Source organism: Lissotriton vulgaris, chromosome 12 (genome assembly GCF_964263255.1).
Source record: "Lissotriton vulgaris chromosome 12, aLisVul1.2, whole genome shotgun sequence".
Classification (NCBI taxonomy): Eukaryota; Metazoa; Chordata; class Amphibia; order Caudata; family Salamandridae; genus Lissotriton; species Lissotriton vulgaris.
Genome location: NC_141700.1, coordinates 364,773,076 through 364,792,069, shown reverse-complemented (window position 1 = coordinate 364,792,069; position 18,994 = coordinate 364,773,076). Strand labels below are relative to the sequence as shown.

Below are 18,994 nucleotides of genomic sequence, written 5' to 3'. Positions count from 1 at the left end.
ACCCATACACACACGCAGGCAGGCACACACGCACACACACACACTGCATACACACACGCTCACCCCCCCCCCCCCCTTACCTCACCGGGCTCTTTTCATGCTGGAATCCCAGTTTTCTTGTGGGCTCCTTCTGCCCAGCTCCCAATGGATGGGCGGGCGGCGGCGACGCTGCCAGGGGCTCCATAGCAGGGACAGGCTGACAACTTCCAGTCTAACTTTCTGCTGCTCCGGCGGTCCCTGCGGTGCACGAGCTGGGCAAGACGGCGGCTGCGCAGGATTCGTAGCCCCTGCCCTTCGGCCGCCTCCGGGACACCGCCCTGCTAGCGTGCCATTGGCTGAGCACCCCTCAACGCTGGTTATTGAGAAAGAGGCTGAAGCGCCGGAGGAAGGGTTAATGCTAACTACCTTGTGTCTCGCCTCAATGCTTCGGTGACTCTTGGAAAGCGCCTGGTTACCCACTACGCAGTGTTGCGGTAGTATCTTCCTTGTTGTTTTGGTAAGGTGTTCTTTATTTTATCTCGACTTTTTTAGCCGCTAGTTGTAGAGATAAGCTGGAGCTGCCATGGCGCGCCGGAAAAACTTTCACTGCTTTCTTCTCGAAACTTCAGCATTGTTTACAGTTACGTTCTGCTGCGTAAACGATTTTGTTCCTAATGGTAATATTTTTACCATTACACATCAGTTTCTTTTCGTGAATGAACTACAATATGTGAAAAGGCGTTTTCTTGAACTTTTGACTTGTGGTGTTCATAGAAGGGATGAACTGTGTAATTAAACATGAATCGGTCCTTTGCATGTGGATTTTGCTTTTGGCTTGTTGATTAAATGAATGTTTATTTAAAGAGTATAACTGAAATTAAATGTCTAAAAGTTGCATCTGTGGTCCCCCCCCCCCATACACTCCCTCCCCGGAGGGTGGATGAGCTGTAAAACATGCAGCAATTTGAAAAGCGATGTCTGAACCTGGGCACTTCCCTCCATGTCATCACGGTTCACGGACACTGTTAAGGGTCCAGAACTTCCCCCTAAAATCACTTGTATCAGGTGCATTAATTAGTCCTATCAGTTCAGTAAAAACACCAATACTACGCTGTATTAGGGTCTCCTCTGGCAACAAACGAGTGGCAGCTCTGTCCCCAATGACGTGGAGCGAGGGGGTCAGCCTGTCCCCAAGTAGTAGCCTCTGCGAATCGGGGTTCATGGTTTCAGGCATGCGGTGGTGGGAACGCAGCTCTCTGCATTCCGAGTTACACACATCGATTTATAGAAAGAAAGAGTGATACCCTCACAGCATGTCAGAAGTAACTGGCCACATAGTTGGTAATGGCCTCTTTTTTGTCAGCTCTTTTTTTTATTGTTTTAACAGCATACATAGAGTGCTTAGCACGGCAAGATTACATCATTTCAGTAGGTAAAATTGACTGCTGAATTGCGTTTCACCCGAAATATATATTGTCATACAGTTTGAGACGACCCCCCTGGAAGTGCGCCCGTCAGACTTTCTTGGCATTTCATTTATATAGTGCTTACTACCCCTGATAAGGCGTCTAAGTGCTTTTCGGCAAGTATCATACTACTCGGGAACCCAAAAAGGATTAGTGGAGAGTTAAAATAGGGAAATATGATATTAATTTGAGCTGTGGTATTTGGGTTGAAAAGGATAGTGGAGGGATAGACGAGTGAGGGGTTTGTGCTGTTTTTAGTCATCCCCGGGCCTATACTATCTTTTTTAGAAAAAAGTAGTTCAAGATACAGCAGTTCAGTGATGGAGGGTCAGGTTGCTGTTGGGAGGTCAAGTAGCTTATTTTATGGATGTGTCTTCCCTGGGTCGATGTATTTTAAGACTCGTTTTTTGGTGCTTTTCTGCCCTCTGTCGGGCTCGTTTTTTGTGCCTTTCTTCCCTCTGTTAGACTAGTTTTTCCCTTTCTTTCTGCCCTTATGCCCTCTGTTAGACTCGTTTTTTGTGCCTTTCTGCCCGCTGTTAGACTCGTTTTTTGTGCCCTTCTGCCCTCTGTTACTCGCTTTTGTGCCTTTCTGCCCTCTGCATCACCACATCATCACTCAGCACCACCACATTATCACTCAGCACCACCACATTATCACTCAGCACCACGACATTATCACTCAGCACCACCACATTATCACTCAGCACCACCACATTATCACACCGCACCACCACAGCACCACTCAGCACCACCACATTATCATTCAGCACCACCACATTATCACTCCGCACCACCACAGCACCACTCAGCACCACCACCACAGCACCACTCAGCACCACCACAACATCACTCAGCAGCACCACCACAGCACCACTCAGCACCACCACATTATCACTCAGCACCACCACATTATCACTCAGTACCACCACCACAGCACCACTCTGCACCACCACAGCATCATTCAGCACCACCACAACACCACCACATTATCACTCAGCACCACTCAGCACCACCACACTGCCACTCAGCACCACCACACCACTCAGAACCACCACAGCACCACTCAGCGCAACCACAGCACCACTCAGCGCAACCACAGCACCACTCAGCGAAACCACAGCACCACTCAGCGCAACCACAGCACCACTCAGCGCACCCACAGCACCACTCAGCAGCACCACCACAGCACTAGTTTTGTGGATGGTGTATTTATTCGTGCAACTCTGTTGATGGGGGCCACAATGCTGTTGTTGATGGTGCTTACCAGTTCTGCGACTTAGGTTTATAGCTGAATATGGAGTTCCAGATTTGGCTACGTTTCCAGTAAAATAATTCCATGTTTCACTGAGTACGGTACAGTTAAATTATTATCTATCTTCACTAGGTAACTAGGAAAAAGCTGTCAGTTCATGGGCCACGTTACTAAAATAATTCAACTTGACAGATGAAGAGGAAGAAATAGTCTTCTAAAATACAGTTCCTGCTTACTAACCCTAACTTTGAAACTGCCTGTCTGTCTGATGCAGGCTTTTTGTTATTATCCTTGGTTATCATTCATTGCCTCACTTTTTCCAGGTGAATGTTTGCATCTTAGCTAGAAGGTGGTTGTATGCCTCTCTCTCTTAGAACCTCTGTCTTCCTGTATTTGAGAGTGACTGTTAGAAGATGCCTTTCTGTCTCTGGTTTCAGAGGATGCTAAATTGTCTGTCTGAAAGTGGTGGTCTCCTTTTGTGGTTAGCTGTCGCTAAATATCAAAAAACGCTGGGTTGGGGGGTTTTGAGAGGTCAGGAACATAATAGGCTAAGCCCAATTTCTAATACCATGTTCAAAACAGCCCATCAAAGAACGTAAGTTAGAGTTTTGTACTTTAATAAAATAAATGTGTATCTTGTAATGAAATTGAAGCTTTCATAGTAGCTCCAAATGTCCATTATAAATTGTCACCTGTGAATCTTTTTTGCCTGTGAGATGTGGAGTGGTCTCTAATGTTTCTCGATTGCAGGTTTTCTAGTGCAAGAGGTTACTGTTGTTCTTTGTACCTTGTATCCCTTGCCTACATTGCCACATCTGTGGGGCGATGGTTGACCTTTGATTGTGAGACGGCACAATTAATCTACTCGCCCTTTGTCTCCTCTGTTTTATTTCCTGCATAGTATGCCTGATGTTGTCATTATATATGTTCCTTATATGCACGCAGTGAGCTTAAAATAGTGTTCATAAATCACGGCCTGCATTACCTTTTAAAGGATGTCAAATTACATCACAATGAAGTATATGAAATACAAACTTTACAGGCATTCAGCAGGCTGAAATGAATATGCATCATGGGTGTCAGAAAGATTGTGGATGTGATTTGTAGTAGCATGTACTCAGTTTCCCATTGCAGGTCTCCCTCTGCATTTCCATAAATATCCTTATTTCCTATCCGCAAGATGGAGGCAGCACATGTAGTCTCAAAAAGTACCTGTGTTCAGTATTTAGGTGAACTATAGTGTTCTAATGAAGCCCTTGGAATCTTTTATCTCGCTCTATCAGGAGTCAATGGGAGACAGCAAGCTAGTATATTAAGTTGAAGAGTAAAGGGTCCACAACACACTTATGACCTCTCCACTCTATAATGTCTGTGAATGTAACATCCAAATGTAGTGATTCAATAATGACGTACGCATTGATATCTTAGGCTTAAATGAGTTCCAAAACAAAAGTGTTCAAGGCATTTCTCAAGTAGGAAAAATATTCCCAGCTTGTATGATTTTTAGATTCTGGACTATATTGGCAGGCATTTGTAATATGTGTTACTACAGAAGTTTGTAGGGCTTCAATAAATAATTATTTTTTTGCATTTTGTAGGCGGCAGCTGCAGGCACAGGCAAATCTGGTCTTGGATGAAAACGAGGTTTTAATGAAGCAATTTGAGGTTCAGCAAGCCAAAGCTAAGGAGAGCCACAATCGTCATATACAAGAAGGTAATACGACCAAATGCTATTTTTATGATGGGATATGTATTTTCTTGCTGTGACATTCCTTGCAAATTATTTTTACCTTGTTTTTAGTTTCTCCATAACTGTCCTAACATTGGAATACACAATACTTAATTTGTAATAGAATAAAGGCCAATGACCCCAGCTGTGAGCAAACGGTTGTGGCCTGAGCTATTAAACATCATCAAGCGCAATACCAAGTCTGCATCGGCTTGATCCAACCCCAGGGGTCTTTAATCACTGCCAGACCCTCCCTTCCCCTTTATCTACTCTTGGAGGTACCTGCTTTCTCCCTTTGTGACTGTTTTTCCGTCTGTCCTTCTTCATATTCCTGCTGTGCACATTTTTCCCTTTCTTGCTCTCTGGCAATGTCTGAAGGGGAAACAAAGTGTCAGACCCCAAATATGAGTTCCGCTGGCCTCCACTGGCAACCACCAGCTCAAATTAAGCACTGGGAATGGATCATATAAAAGTAAATTTAAAAACTGTGTTGTTTGTTCTTTGGAGTACATTAATAGCCCATACTTATTTCTGAATATAAACAAAGCATTGTACATAACAAAGTAGGTTTATAAGGAGAATAGTTTGAGGGAGATGTACAGCAAGTCAAGCATGGTTTAATTAGTACAGAGAAGGGAGAGGTAGCAATTCAAGTCGGGGTTCTGTGGCATCCTTGGGGATATTAAGGATAGGGTGTGACAGTGCTCTGGCATGCAACTACAGATAGGGAGAGCTCAGGTGCAGCTCCTCAGCCTGATTTTTGTTCTGTTCTGCAGCTCCACCACTTGGCTGCCACCTTCCAGCAGTAGGGAGCAGCGCAGCACCCAACTTGCTCTTTTTGTCTGAGCTCCCGTAAACCTCCTTGGATCGGGTGCTTCCTCAGCAGCAATCTTTGTCTCTGAAGTCCTAGCAGTCTCATGGCCACTTGTGTGCCCATATGTGTCCAGCAGGAGATGGTTTGGAGGGGGGGGGGTCCTCTTTTGGGGTTACCCTCCACAGGACTATTCTACAGAAGTACCAGTTGTCTCTTTTCCTCCACAACATCCAACAAATCCACCCTCTGTTCTCCACCAGCCCGAGTAGGGAGCACAACTGGTCTTGGAAACACTGATCCAGAGTCCAAAGTGTCCCTTCACTCAAGGTGTCTGTACTTCCTTGTCTTCAGCAGTCCCACTCAGGCGCGGTGCGTCCATTGGGGCGTAGGGGCGAAGCCCCACTAAGCCCCATGGACCCACCACGTCGTCACTAGAAGCCAAACACAATTATTTTAAAAAATCGCGCTATCTGCCGGCCGGGAAACCGGGAGACACCCGACCTTCCTGGAGTGCGCAAGGAGGGGGGGGGGGGGGGGCGAGGGGGGGGAATGATCGGGCTGCTGCAGCTGCGCAAGTGTATGTTTGGGCACAAACATGCCCGCGCATGCGCAGATCGTTTTCTTGTGAATTCCCCCTTAGAGAGAGGACCAGGGGGCGGGCCGCAGCCCCCGGGGTTACACAGGGCGACTGGGCGAGGAGTCATGGTGCCCCCCCAGCCAATCCTGGCGCAGGATTGGCTGGTCACTACATAGCCCTGTTACATAACCCCTGACGGATAGCACGGCCGACTTTGGTGATGGGAAACCAGGTTCGAGCCTCTTATCGAACCATAAAAATGTATACGTGACTTACACTGGTGTTAAATAAATAGATATTTTAAAAAACAAATAAAAATGATGTTCCGACTAAGGTGTGAAATTGGTGTCGAATAAATACATGTTTTTAAAAACAATTAATATTAATCATGTATCATTGGTGCTGGAGTACAAGGTTCGAGACTGGTATTAAACACTGACAAGCTGTGTGCAAGTTATAGGGTCATAAAAATACATGAGTGATGGATGGATGCAGGATGGATGATGGATGCAGGATGAATGATGGGTGGATGAATGGATGGGTGGATGCATGAATGAATGATGGATGCAGGATGGATGCAGGATGGGTGGATGGGTAGATGAATGCATGATGGATGCAGGATGGATGCAGGGTGGATGGATGGGTGCATGAATGAATGATGGATGCAGGATGGGTGGATGGATGATGGATGAATGATGGGTGGATGAATGGATGGGTGGATGAATGAATGATGGATGCAGGATGGATGCAGGATGGGTGGATGGGTAAATGAATGAATGATGGATGCAGGATGGATGCAGGGTGGATGGATGGGTGCATGAATGAATGATGGATGCAGGATGGGTGGATGGATGATGGATGAATGATGGGTGGATGAATGGATGGGTGGATGAATGAATGATGGATGCAGGATGGATGCAGGATGGGTGGATGGGTAAATGAATGAATGATGGATGCAGGGTGGATGGATGGGTGCATGAATGAATGATGGATGCAGGATGGGTGGATGGATGGATGGATGATGGATGAATGATGGGTGGATGAATGGATGGGTGGATGCATGAATGAATGATGGATGCAGGATGGATGCAGGATGGGTGGATGAATGAATGATGGATGCAGGATGGATGCAGGGTGGATGGATGGGTGCATGAATGAATGATGGATGCAGGATGGATGGATGGATGGATGCATGAATGGATGCAGGAATGGATGGATGGGTGGATGGATGGGTGGATGGATGCATGAATGATGGATGGATGCAGGATGGATGGATGGATGCATGAATGGATGCAGGAATGGATGCATGAATGAATGATGGATGCAGGATGGATGGATGGGTGAATGCATGAATGAATGATGGATGCTGGATGGATGGGTGGATGCATGAATGAATGATGGATGCAGGATGAATGCAGAATTGGTGGATGGATGGATGGGTGGGTGGGTGGATGGATGGATGGGTGGATGCATGAATGATGTATGGATGGATGCAAGGTGGTTCGGGCTCGCTCGCTCGCTGTGCTCGCTCGCTGCGGTGCAATATGCAAATTAGTTTACGCCCCACCACTTTCAAATGTCACCAGCCGCCCCTGGTCCCACTGCTTATCAGAGATTTCTCCTCTCATCTTCCTCCTTTCCCAGTAACGAGCTAATCTTCCTCAGATGGGCCTATTGTCTCCGGGAGTCCTTAATCCACTTGCTATCCTGCAAAGTAATTTATTTAGCACAACAGGGCAGTTCAAAGCCTGAATTTCATTACAGACTGACTCGAGAAAATATTTCAACACTCCGAGTATATGTTTTGCTGCCCTAGGCGAGAATGAAAAATGCCGCCCCCTCCCTTTTACTGCTAATTATTCACAAGAGTAATATAACCCCTACCTACCCTCACACGCCAACCCCTGAAGCCACTGAAGGCCTAAACAACTACGCAAGCAAACGAACCACAGGTGTGTATCACGCGCCTGCATCTGGCTGCCTACTGCATCTATAGCCGTATTAGAAGAACATTGATTCCCATAACATCCCTCGATTTGATTGACAGCAGAAATGTCTTACACAAGCTTTGAACGGGAAAGTCTTACTTATATTGCAAACATTTTTTTAAAAGCACCCGCGCTCCTGCGAGGCCTACACAGATGCAGAATGGTTGCTTCCTATGGTGTAAGGTCTGATCAACCTCGCTCCTCCTACGGACCCCAGAGCACGGAAGGAGGGTCGAGGCAGTGTCTCAACTACTCTTGGAAGCAGAGTCCCGCTGTGTGTGTTTTTAACCTCCTGGGCCATGACAGCCCCGGTCTGTTTGTTCCCGCTGGGAGGACCAGATAGACAGCCACCCGCTCCACAGAAAGGGGCAGTTAGGAGGGTGGATGGATGAGAGCTGGGACCATTTTGGTCTGAAGGAGGCGCCGCCGCTGGGAACCGTTCAGGGACACCCACATGACTGGGGCTGTTGGCACTGCAAATCAGTCCTTAAACTCCAGGCATTTGGAGTGAGAGTGGGCGAGGAGATGATGCCCCATCCCGGTTTCCTTTCAACTCCCTCACAGGACATTTTCCCTTTCTCTTTGAAGAGGGCGTCCCCACCTCAATCCCAGTGGAAGGAAAAAAACTACAGGGCTATATCCTGGTGAATGCAAAGTGATTTTAGACACTGACTACTCCCGGCGTGACCAGCCTGGGACCACCACAGCCTCTTAAGCTTAAAAAATGCAACGTTACAACAGCTAATCGCCTCACATGTACGCGCCTATCTTCTCACATTTAGATCAGACTGCAGATGCGATTTTGGCACTCCCGCCCAACTGCCCAAGACATGCGCTTGCTGTTCTTTACACAGCTTTTAGGCCAGGATTGTGAGAGCCACGGGGTTCAGACAGACGTCCTTGAAGGGGAGGAAGAGGCGTGAAATGAAACAACTGTTCAACTTTACTTTTTGCACTTATCCCGTTGGTGTAAAGACAGGGCCGGCACCTCGACCAACAAGGGTGGCATTTCACAACAATTGCTGTAGAGATAGGGAGCGACCAGAGAGCGGCTGTAGGCTTTGCACGTCTCACTACAGATTCCATGTCAGGAAAGTGCGCCAAGAAAGGCCTCGCTCGTTAATATTTACACCGCGTGCACCTCCCTCACTCACAGTGAGGAGCAGCGAGAGAGAAACAGAGGGAATTAGAGAAAGAGGAAGAGAGACGGGCGACTGACAGCGTCAGAGAAGGAAAAGTGGACATTATTTCGAACACTAAATGAATCCTATCATGTCCGTGATATACCGGCTGACACCTAAAGTCTCTCACACAAAAAGTGCAACAGAAGCAGGTTGCAGGATCGGCTAACCAGTCCTTGCCTTAATGTTCCTGACTCCTCCTCTCAGCTCCACAGCACTCCGAATCTGCTGTGCGCTAAGAGGCTAATCGAAAGGTGACAGGCCTGCCCCTCGTAATTTCATTGGTCCTGTCTCTCTAAGGGCAGGCCAGCAACAAGAAGCAGGGCCGTCACAATTAGCGCGTTCCCGCTATGAATGATTAACAGCCCTGATTATTATAGATTATATGAAAAATGATTTCCCCCTTTTGCCGCCCTCCCCCTTTTGCCTCCCTAGGCGGCTGCCTAGTCTGGCCTAATAGTAGAAACGGCCCTGCACATATGGTCAAATTATTATTATTTTGGCACTTGAGACCTTACTAAATCTCAAGAAAAGAAACTTAAATCTTTTCTGTAGCTTGAGCCAATGTGGTGCTGCTTTCATATACAATGTAATTACAGTAAAGCACAAAAGGCTTATTGTGCGATTACTTAAAATCATACAAGTTTCATAAAATACGAATCTCGCAATAAGAACACTGTATTAAAAAACCTTTGAGAAAAATTAGCATTTCCTGTATGAGGAGGTATGTGAAAAGGGCAGTGGAAAGGGTGTGCAGCTTAAAAAATGCTAATTTTGCAAGTGCGATAAAATTAGTGCAAACATACTTGCTGTTCTGTGCTAAACACCTGTCTTTTTTTCAAGTTATTGAAGGATAGCAATATGTACTAATAATGTGTGAGTAGCAGTTCAGGTCGTGCAAAAATAGCAGTGTCGGTAATGCCACTGAGCAGTTACATTAATGTGCAAATGGCAGTAGCAAAGGGTGTACTACTTGTAAAATGCAAACAATATGTAAAAAGAGCAATGCCTGTACAAAAACAACTCGGGATTTTGCTAGGCGGGTTCACACAGGCCTTAGAAAAGTGCGAAGTGTAATGCCTGAAGGCGTACGTCTTGTATGGTGCAAAGATAACAGCGTATGAAATGCCACCAGGTCATAACATTAATGCGCAAAGGGCAGTAGCAATGCTTGTACAACTTGTAGAATGCAGGTAATATGTAAAGAAGAGTAATGCATACACAAAAAAACAACTAAGTGTCATACTACGTAGACGATCATAATATATAGTGCTTTGACTTTACTAGTGCCCACTGTAAGAGTTGTAATTCTATATTGTTCGTAGCCCTGCCATTTGAGATATCCCATGTTTCTGCAAGCTTCACGCTTTTCCATTGTTGCTGTCATCGTTACTTTGTTTGATTTCCTGCATCATAATCATCCCATACCATCGGAGGGAGCTACAAGTAAAATGTATATGTACAACTCCTATTTAATTGGTAAACAACATCTTGACTCAGACTTGGAGGTACCAAAAAAAAGAAATACTTGAGATTTGGATTATTTCATGTACTATTGTATCAAGCATGTAATGCTTATCTTAAATGCAAGAATAGTTGCCTACTATGTGGCTACAAAGCTGAAACTTAGACTATATCATCTGCATTTGCCCCAACATTGCTCGCCTTAAGGAAACACTACCTTCGAGTCTCATTGATAGAGGCAAATACAAGGACATTTAAGGAGGCACCAAATCACTGATTTATGACGCAATCTCCTGATTTTATTAGGAACTGATTGGCATTTTTAAATCTTATTTACACCATGATGCAAAGTTTACCAGAATCAGTTTAAATTGTTCGACAGTCTTTTAAAAAATATTTTTTCATAAAATATATAATGTATTTATTGCTATCAATTGATCAATGCAATACAACGTTGTACGTACCTATCTGTAAGACTGCAAGCAAAGGAATTTATGAGATAGGCTGAAGACCAATTGTGTTTGGTATTTCAAACCTGTGCTCTAAACCTCTTCCATTGGCGGTGACCAATCCGCTGTCTCAGAAGCGGTGCACCAGTGACGAGATCTTTCTATGTTTATACGTGTGGCTTAAGTTGGAAAGCAACTAAGTGCTGAACATGATAGAGGGGTGAGGGAGCAATTCATGCTCTTGTACGGCAAGCTGTTTGGGGCCAGGAGGGGATGGTATGACTGGAGACTGAACAATGCAAGTTTTTCATTAGTGATTATAAGCTTAGGACCAGCATGCCTTAATACTCTTCTTTCAAATTCCATCCTGTTGATGACTTTTTACCTTTTTGAGGCATATTTGAAGGGTAGATTTCTGAGACAACCCCAACAAGTGCTGGATTTCCTGCCCAGTTCAGGAAAGCATTATACTGTCACATTCAAATCTTCAATAGCATTATTTTAAAGTATATTGCAATAGCCGACATAAGTTTTATTCAGTTTTCACATGTGTAAACATTCACTCTAAGGTCTGCATAATGTTACAGTGGTGGCTCCTCTGAGTGACCATGCATTGCCCCCTATTACGATTGCTTAAATTTCACCCAGAGTTGTAATTACTTGTAAAATTTCATTACCCGCAATTCCAAGTGTATCTGTACTTTAAGTTATTGGGTTCATAAACTCCACTTCTAATAATTATGGGCCGGGAGCCACAGGACGCTTTCTAAGTTAAATTGGCTGAAAGCAGCACAACACCCATGCCCCCACCCAACCCTTACAAGTGTGTGAGGAGAAGGCTGTACTCTCCCTACTCTCCCTCCCACATTTACTCAAGTCTGCTGTGACCCTCAATGCCTCCATCGAAACCCTACAGCACTCTGTGAGGAGAAGATCATGCTCCACTTACTCGCACTCCCACATGCACTCAAGTCTGCAGTGGCCCTCAATGCCCCCACCCACCAATTCTTATCAGGCCTTTTCCTGTTACTCTCCCTCTACAGAGAAGAGGCACAAAATGTCTGCTGTTTTTTTCCCTCCGGAATTGTATGGAGACATATGGAGATTTGGTGTCTATCCTGCCCGTGTGGCTATTCCCCATTCTGAGGGAAAAAAACTTGTAATTGGATTTTGATGCAGGAATATTGTCTAGAATACCCTGCACCAAAATCTGCCAAACTCCTGATGAGTGACTTTGTTTTTAGGTCTTGCCTATGTAGCGCATGCGCGCTGCATAGGAGGGGACCTTTTGCAATCGATCAGCACTTTGCCTAAAAGCGTGCACGTTTTACAATGCTTTCTATTGCAACGCATGCACATTTGGTGTTTCCCTTGCTGGAGCGAGCATCAGCACCCTCTGTAATTATCTTGAAAACAGATGGTGCCCCTGCTCGCTCTCGCAAGGGAAACACTGTGTGTGTCTGGTCCCCATGCACGTCCCCCCACCCCACATCGCATATTCAGGGATCTCGTTACGCGCACCAGTCTTCCACCTGCCTTCTCCCCCGGTGAAAGCGCCGCCAGCACACGTAATCTCACGCCGCTCTTTGTTCTCCTGACCTACATTTCAGAATTTGTTGATTTATCTTACGCTGCACTTTTTCAATGTGACCCGCCAGTGGTAACCAAATCACAGCCCCTTCCAGCGGCGCAGATGAACAGCCTGAGTGACAGGAAGGAGAACTGCAATAAATCACTGGCTTGGACATGCATATGTTGTATCTACAAAGAGGGAAGAAACTCATGGACTCATGGACACAGAGAGATTCACACACAGATCAAACCACAAAGTTGACCGATACTACAGAGTAGAATTTTACATTTGTTATCTACCTATAAAAAGCTTCCTTCTTTTCTATAAAATAATAAAAATGCATTACAAAGAAGGATTCATAATATTCTTCTTCGTCTTCCAGAACGTTCTAAAGTCCTCCTATGTCACACTTAAATAGCTTTTCCTGTCTTTTTTAGGTCGAGCCTAAGCCATCCTGTTAGGAATGCTTGGCGAGATTAAAGTAAGGGCTTTCAAAAGTGCACTTAAAGTGCGGATCAGGTACAGTGCATGTGAGCACAACCACGCCCATTGTGCACAGCTTCCATTTGCCACCAGACACTTCGTGCGCGCAACGCTCCGCCTCTGCTGCCACTTCAGCTCACCAGGCTGCACACCCACCCCCCCCATATGCTCGCTTCACTCGCCAATGTCCCTCCCACCCTTCCTTTAATCTCCGCAGCAAGGGTGCCACGGCGCCCGGTTTCATTGTTAAGCACCACACTCCCACCTCCAACACAGCCTGGTCGTGCACAGCAGTGTTTTCACTTTGAATCCCTTGTTAAAGTTCTGTTTGCCTTCCCCCTCCTGCTTCGCATTAAGAGTCTCACCCCCCCACTCCCATTCGCCACAAACAAAACCTTTCCCTAATGAGGCGGCAACGCCTCTTCAATACTCACTCCCCCTCCGCAGCATTTGCTGCTCTGCCGGACCTCCTCCCTCCACCCCCAGAGTTCCCTCCACTCCGCCATGGCAGAAATCCGCCTGCACTTTGTAAATTCACATTGTTAATTAATCCCACTTTTTAAATCAGTTGCATTTCTGTAAAGTGTGTTTTTGTGTGTGCGTGTTTGTGCCTGATGCTTATTGGTTTCCATGTGTGCGTGTTTGTGTCTGATGCTTATTGGTTTGCGTGTGTGAGAGACTGTGCACGCGCCCGTGGCTGTGTCTGTTTTTGGGATGAGCCTCACTCTTGTTTGATATGTTCCTTAATGGTCACCATCCTTACCTCTGGCCGCATTCATCCCTGAAAGACTCTTGTTACCAAGTGACAACTGGCACTGCCCGCATTTTCCCCTTCTGCTTTGTAATAGTGAGGAAAGCATTTTCAGCTGTAGGCATCCCAGCTCTGTATTTCTGATGCAGAAATAATTGTTTCTCAGCCGGCTATTAAAAAAGTTAAAGACTGCACATCTCTGCCGAATTCAGGTGCTCGTAATGGGCAAAATCATAAAATGGGCGACTTTATAAATCTCGGTCTATTGTCCCTTCTCCGATTTGCATGCATATGTGCTACAGGGGGGGGGGAAATGAAATAATGAATTTGACTGGCCCTGGTGGCAGCACCTTAGGCTAAACTCGGGTTAATGAATGACCCCAGGACTAGTGCTTGTTAATGTTCCCACGCTTGTCTGAGGTGTAGGTAAGTTAACAACATTGCAAATACTGCTACATGGAGCTACTTAGTGTGCTTCCTTCATTCATCAGTTCATTTCGCTGAGCTTGAGAATGAGGCTTGAAAGGCCCCAACAGGACATCTGAAGAAATGGGACTGACTAAGTCACACCCCGTAAGCTCTGCTATTGCTAATTAAGTGGGTTGTGGTTAGGAAATAACAGCTACAATGCCCTTTGAATGAATAAGCCGTTAATCATCAGCTTCGTCTGTCAAGCAGAATTATGTTGTTTTTGGTAGGTCTCCACACACAACATGTATTTTATATTATCTTGGAATCATCATGCGTTAACTAGAGGTTAGTTGTTTTTTTCAAAAATGTGCTTTATAGAAACGCTGCCAACTGAAGCACTATGCTAGAAACTGCAGTGTTTGCTGCTCAGGTTGTGACGTTTGCTTTGCCTGCAATGCAGGATATTATTATAAAAAGAATGCAGGCCCTTAGAATGCAATTTGACGCTGATGTAATCATCAGGTGTATTATGATTTTGTTCTTTCTGATAAGATGTTCAACTGCATCAAGGGTAAAAAAAAAAAGCACTTCTAATACGTGTTCAATTGAGAGTTTGCCGGTCTATGTGGCTTTTTAATACGCTAACGTGTGTAGACCCTTCTTATTCTCTAGTTTTATCATTATTTCCCTTTAGGTTTAACAGTGTACATATGTATACACTGCACCACGTTTTCTATTCGAGACAATACTAAAATCTTAAACAAAATGTTTTGATCACAGTTTACATATAAATATTGATTTTTTTCTAATGTATTCACATTTAATTTCTTCTGTATTTTGCAATGCAATTGGTCTCGCATTTGCGAGAGGTTAATCTATTGGCATTGTAAATAACAATGCCTTTTATGTTTTAAAAACCAACAGGTAAATAAAAGGCATTGCCATTTAAAATGCCAATAGCTCAAACTCTCACAAATGCAAGACCTATTGCATTGCAAATGCTTGTTGTCTAAGCATCCTGATATTTGTAAGCCTGAATTTGTAATAGAAAAGGGCTATAGTTAAAAACAGGGTTGATTGAGTTGCTAATGCCTGATATGGCTCGATTTGAGAAGTTGGTCTGTGTAGACCTACCTTTCTGTGTTGGCCTGGGTATTTTATGTGTGTGTGTTTGTGTGTGTGTGTGTGTGTGTGTGTGTGTGTGAGATTGTGTGATTGTGTGTGTGTGTGTGATTGTGTGTTTGGTTTTTGGTGATTAGTATCGGTCACGCTGTCAGGGGTCTGCAGAGTGATTGCAGCCATAATGTTCTACAACATAGCTTAATATTTGCAAAGCTAATAGCTCTGCCTAAACACTTATAAAGTCCAAAGGCAAGAACTATTGGCTATGCCAATGCTTGTTAAATACAAGCTATTGGTTTCAGCCATGTGGCTTCTCAGCTGACCGTTTCAGATGCTTTCCAGCCAGGTCCAGATCATTCAGAACACCTAACCCCAGTATTTCATACAGTAGTACATTTTGGGTTTATAGTTAGTTCTGCATCATCCTTTTATATGAAAGGACAGATCTGAAAGAGACACGTTAGTGATAGATTCCTTACCTTAGAATATCCCCAGGCGTCAGACTGGATCCGGAAACTTTTGCGTAGCAATACCCCTGCGCGCTGGTAGGCGTCGTCTGCGGCTCCGCGTCCGTCGTCGGCGTCGTGAGCGCCGGGATGACGTCGTCGGAGTACTTAGACGGCGCCCATGCGCGCTGACGTCAGTTATTCTTTTTTCCGCGCCAGCTAGCGCAGATCCGGAAGAAGCTCTACCCCCAGTCACTTTTTGACTGAAAAGTTTTTGATCCTTTTTGATCTCTTTTAGTCGACTGTCTCGACTATCGGTGCCAGGGATGCCCGGGTTCAAGCCTTGTTCGAAGTGCGGCCGACTCATGTCGGTCACGGACCCCCATCGCCGGTGCCTGAAGTGCTTAGGCCTCGACCACGACGATCGAACCTGCGTCGACTGCCGGGCCCTGACGTCGAAGGCTAGGCGGAAGCGGTCCCGCAAGCGTCTCGAGCTGAGGCACTCGGCCCCGCGCCGCTCCAGGTCCCGGTCCCGGTCCCACGGGAGGTCGAGGGACAGGTCGCGAGGTCGGAGTCATCGACGTTTCGGAAGTGGACACCGATCGTCTGGTTCCAAGTCCTCAGGTAAGAGGCATGAGAGGTCGGAACGACACCATCGGTCCGCCGACCCGCCCCGACGCTCGCTCGATGCGGCCGGGGACTCGGGCGACACCGCCCACGCGGCTCTGCGGGAGTCGCAAGCGTCGCCGCCTGCCCCACACCTTCGGGTCCCTGGGCACGGCGCGTCGCAGGAGGAGGTCGAGAGGTACCTCATGGCCATGAGGGCCCTCCCTCCTCAGTCGGTTCCCGTGGCGCCTTCGGGCCGATCGGCTCCGTCTGGAGGTCCTTCCGGGTCGGGCGCTTCGGCCCCGACGACGTCGGGTGCTACGGGCCCGGCGCCGCTGGCGACTTCGGTCCCGGCGCCGCGCGACCTCGCTGGATCCGGCTCCGGATCCGGGACCTCGCCGGTCGACCTTACGACCTCGCCGGCGCCGTCCCTTCAGGTGTCGTCCCCGGCAGCCGATGTGGTTGCCGACCCCAATGTTTCCTACGGTCCTACTCAGGAGTCGGAGGGGCGCCGCTGGGCGCCGATTCCGTCGGCCTTTGGAGACTTCTATCTCCACGAGGAGGCCCTGGCTGTTAATCCTGGTCTCCAGGAGCCAGGTGACGAGGAGCAATGGGAGGGGTCCGAGGACCCTCTGGCACGTGATTGCCAGTCGCATCAGGACTGGACATATGAGCTTGGGGAGGCCAGTGGTATTGACACCTCGCCAGACACTGGATTTACGTCGCCCCCGACTGTGGCTTCGGAGGCGGGTTCTGCTTACAGCGTAGTGTTGACGAAGGCAGCTAAGGCCTTAAACCTTCAGCTCCCCGTCGCGGCCGTGAGGACTAATCTCCTCACTGAGGTCCTCAAACAGCAGTCCGGCTCCGCGGAGCCCCTCCTGCCGTTCAATGAGGCCTTGTGTGACGTTCTGCTGGGCACTTGGTCCAAGCCCGCCACAGGCCCCCCTGTGGACAGGAACGTGGCCAGACGCTACCGCCCGGCACCGGGCGACCCATGCTTTTTGTCCACCCATCCCACCCCCGAGAGCCTGGTCATCCAGGCCTCTAACTCCCAAACCGCATTCCCGTCGGCCCCGCCCGACAGGGAATCCAAGAGATATGAGCAGTTCGGGAAGAAGGTCTTCTCGTCTGTGAGCCTAGGGCTACGGTCTGTGAACACCAACTGTCTCTTGGGCCGCTACACCCACACTCTGTGGGACACGGTTGCGGAGGTGCTGCCACAATGCCCTGAGGAGGTCAGGGCTAAACTCAGCCAAACCCTTGCGGACGGCCGAGATGCGGCACGCTTCTCTATCCGGTGTGGGCTGGATACCACGGACTCACTGGGCAGGGCGATGGCAACGACGGTGGCGGTTCGACGCCACGCCTGGTTGAGGTCCGCCAACTTCTCGGCCGATGTCCAGGCCACCCTCCTGGACATGCCGTTTGATGGCCGTCGCCTCTTCGGCGACAAGGCAGACCATGCGCTGGAACGTTTCAAGGACTCCAAGGCCACGGCCAAGTCCTTGGGCCTTACGGCCCCACGCCAGCAATCGGGTGCCTTTCGCTCCTTTCGTGGCCACGGAAGGGGCGCCCCACCACGGACCGTCAGCCACGCGCCGCAGAATGTTCAGCAACGCGGTGGCGGCCGTGGGAACCGCCGTGGCGGTGGTCGGGGCCAGCGGCGAGGCCAGTCCACACCTCCCTCAGCAGCCCCCGCCTCAAAACCTTCCTAGTCCGAGTTTTCAGGCCCATGTGACGCCTGTGGGAGGCAGAGTTCGCCATCACCTCTCCCACTGGCATACAGTCACTTCGGACAGGTGGGTGCTGCAAATTGTCCGAAGGGGTTTCTCCCTCCCCTTCGAGTCTTCCCCTCCATCCATGCCACCTCAATACCACCGTGTGTCGGGGGATCACTTGCAACTTCTGCAAGAGGAGGTTTCGGCCCTCTTGGCCAAGAGGGCCATCGAGCGCGTTCCTGGGCCAGAAGTAGGACGTGGTTGTTACTCCCACTACTTTCTGGTACCCAAGAAGGGCAAAGGGGGCCTACGCCCTATCTTGGATCTGCGGAACGTCAACGGCTTCCTCCGGACGGAGAAGTTCAAGATGCTCACTTTGGCTCAGGTCCTGGCTGCCCTGGACCCGGGAGACTGGATGGTAGCGTTGGACTTGCAGGACGCCTATTTCCACATCCCCGTCCTGCCGGCCCACCGGCGTTACCTACGGTTCATGGTAGGCCAAGAGCACTTTCAGTTTACCGTGCTCCCCTTAGGCCTTGCCAGCGCCCCACGGGTGTTCACGAAGGTGATGGCGGTGGTCGCAGCCCATCTGCGCAGGCAGGGGATATCAGTCTTCCTCTACCTCGACGACTGGTTGTTGAAGGCGGGCTCGCCCCAGTCAGTCGTCAGCCACCTCCAGACTACGGCCGACCTCCTGCACTTGCTGGGGTTCTCCATCAATGTGCCGAAGTCACACCTGTGTCCCTCTCAAAAGCTCCTCTTCATCGGAGCGGTTCTCGACTCGGCGCAGTTTCGGGTTTACCCTCCCGAACAGCGGGTTCGGGATATTCAGGCTCTGATTCCTGTCTTCAGGCCGTTATCCCAGGTCTCGGTCAGGTTGACGCTGCGGCTTCTGGGGCTGATGGCCTCCTGCATCCTTCTGGTGCGTCACGCCAGGTGGCGGATGCGGCTCTGCAGTGGGACCTGAAGTTTCAGTGGGCCCAGC

The 18,994-nt window shown here is 48.1% G+C and overlaps 1 protein-coding gene across 2 annotated transcripts in view; it reads left to right on the top strand.

The window, feature by feature from the left end:
• Nucleotides 1–18,994, top strand: part of CEP89 (centrosomal protein 89) — a 1,308,678-nt gene that overhangs the window by 658,836 nt on the left and 630,848 nt on the right. For both annotated transcript variants that reach the window (XM_086945134.1, XM_086945133.1), the window contains exon 13: nucleotides 4,296–4,411. In XM_086945134.1, the coding sequence (XP_086801260.1) occupies nucleotides 4,296–4,411 (116 nt within the window). The remainder of the gene's footprint in view (nucleotides 1–4,295; nucleotides 4,412–18,994) is intronic.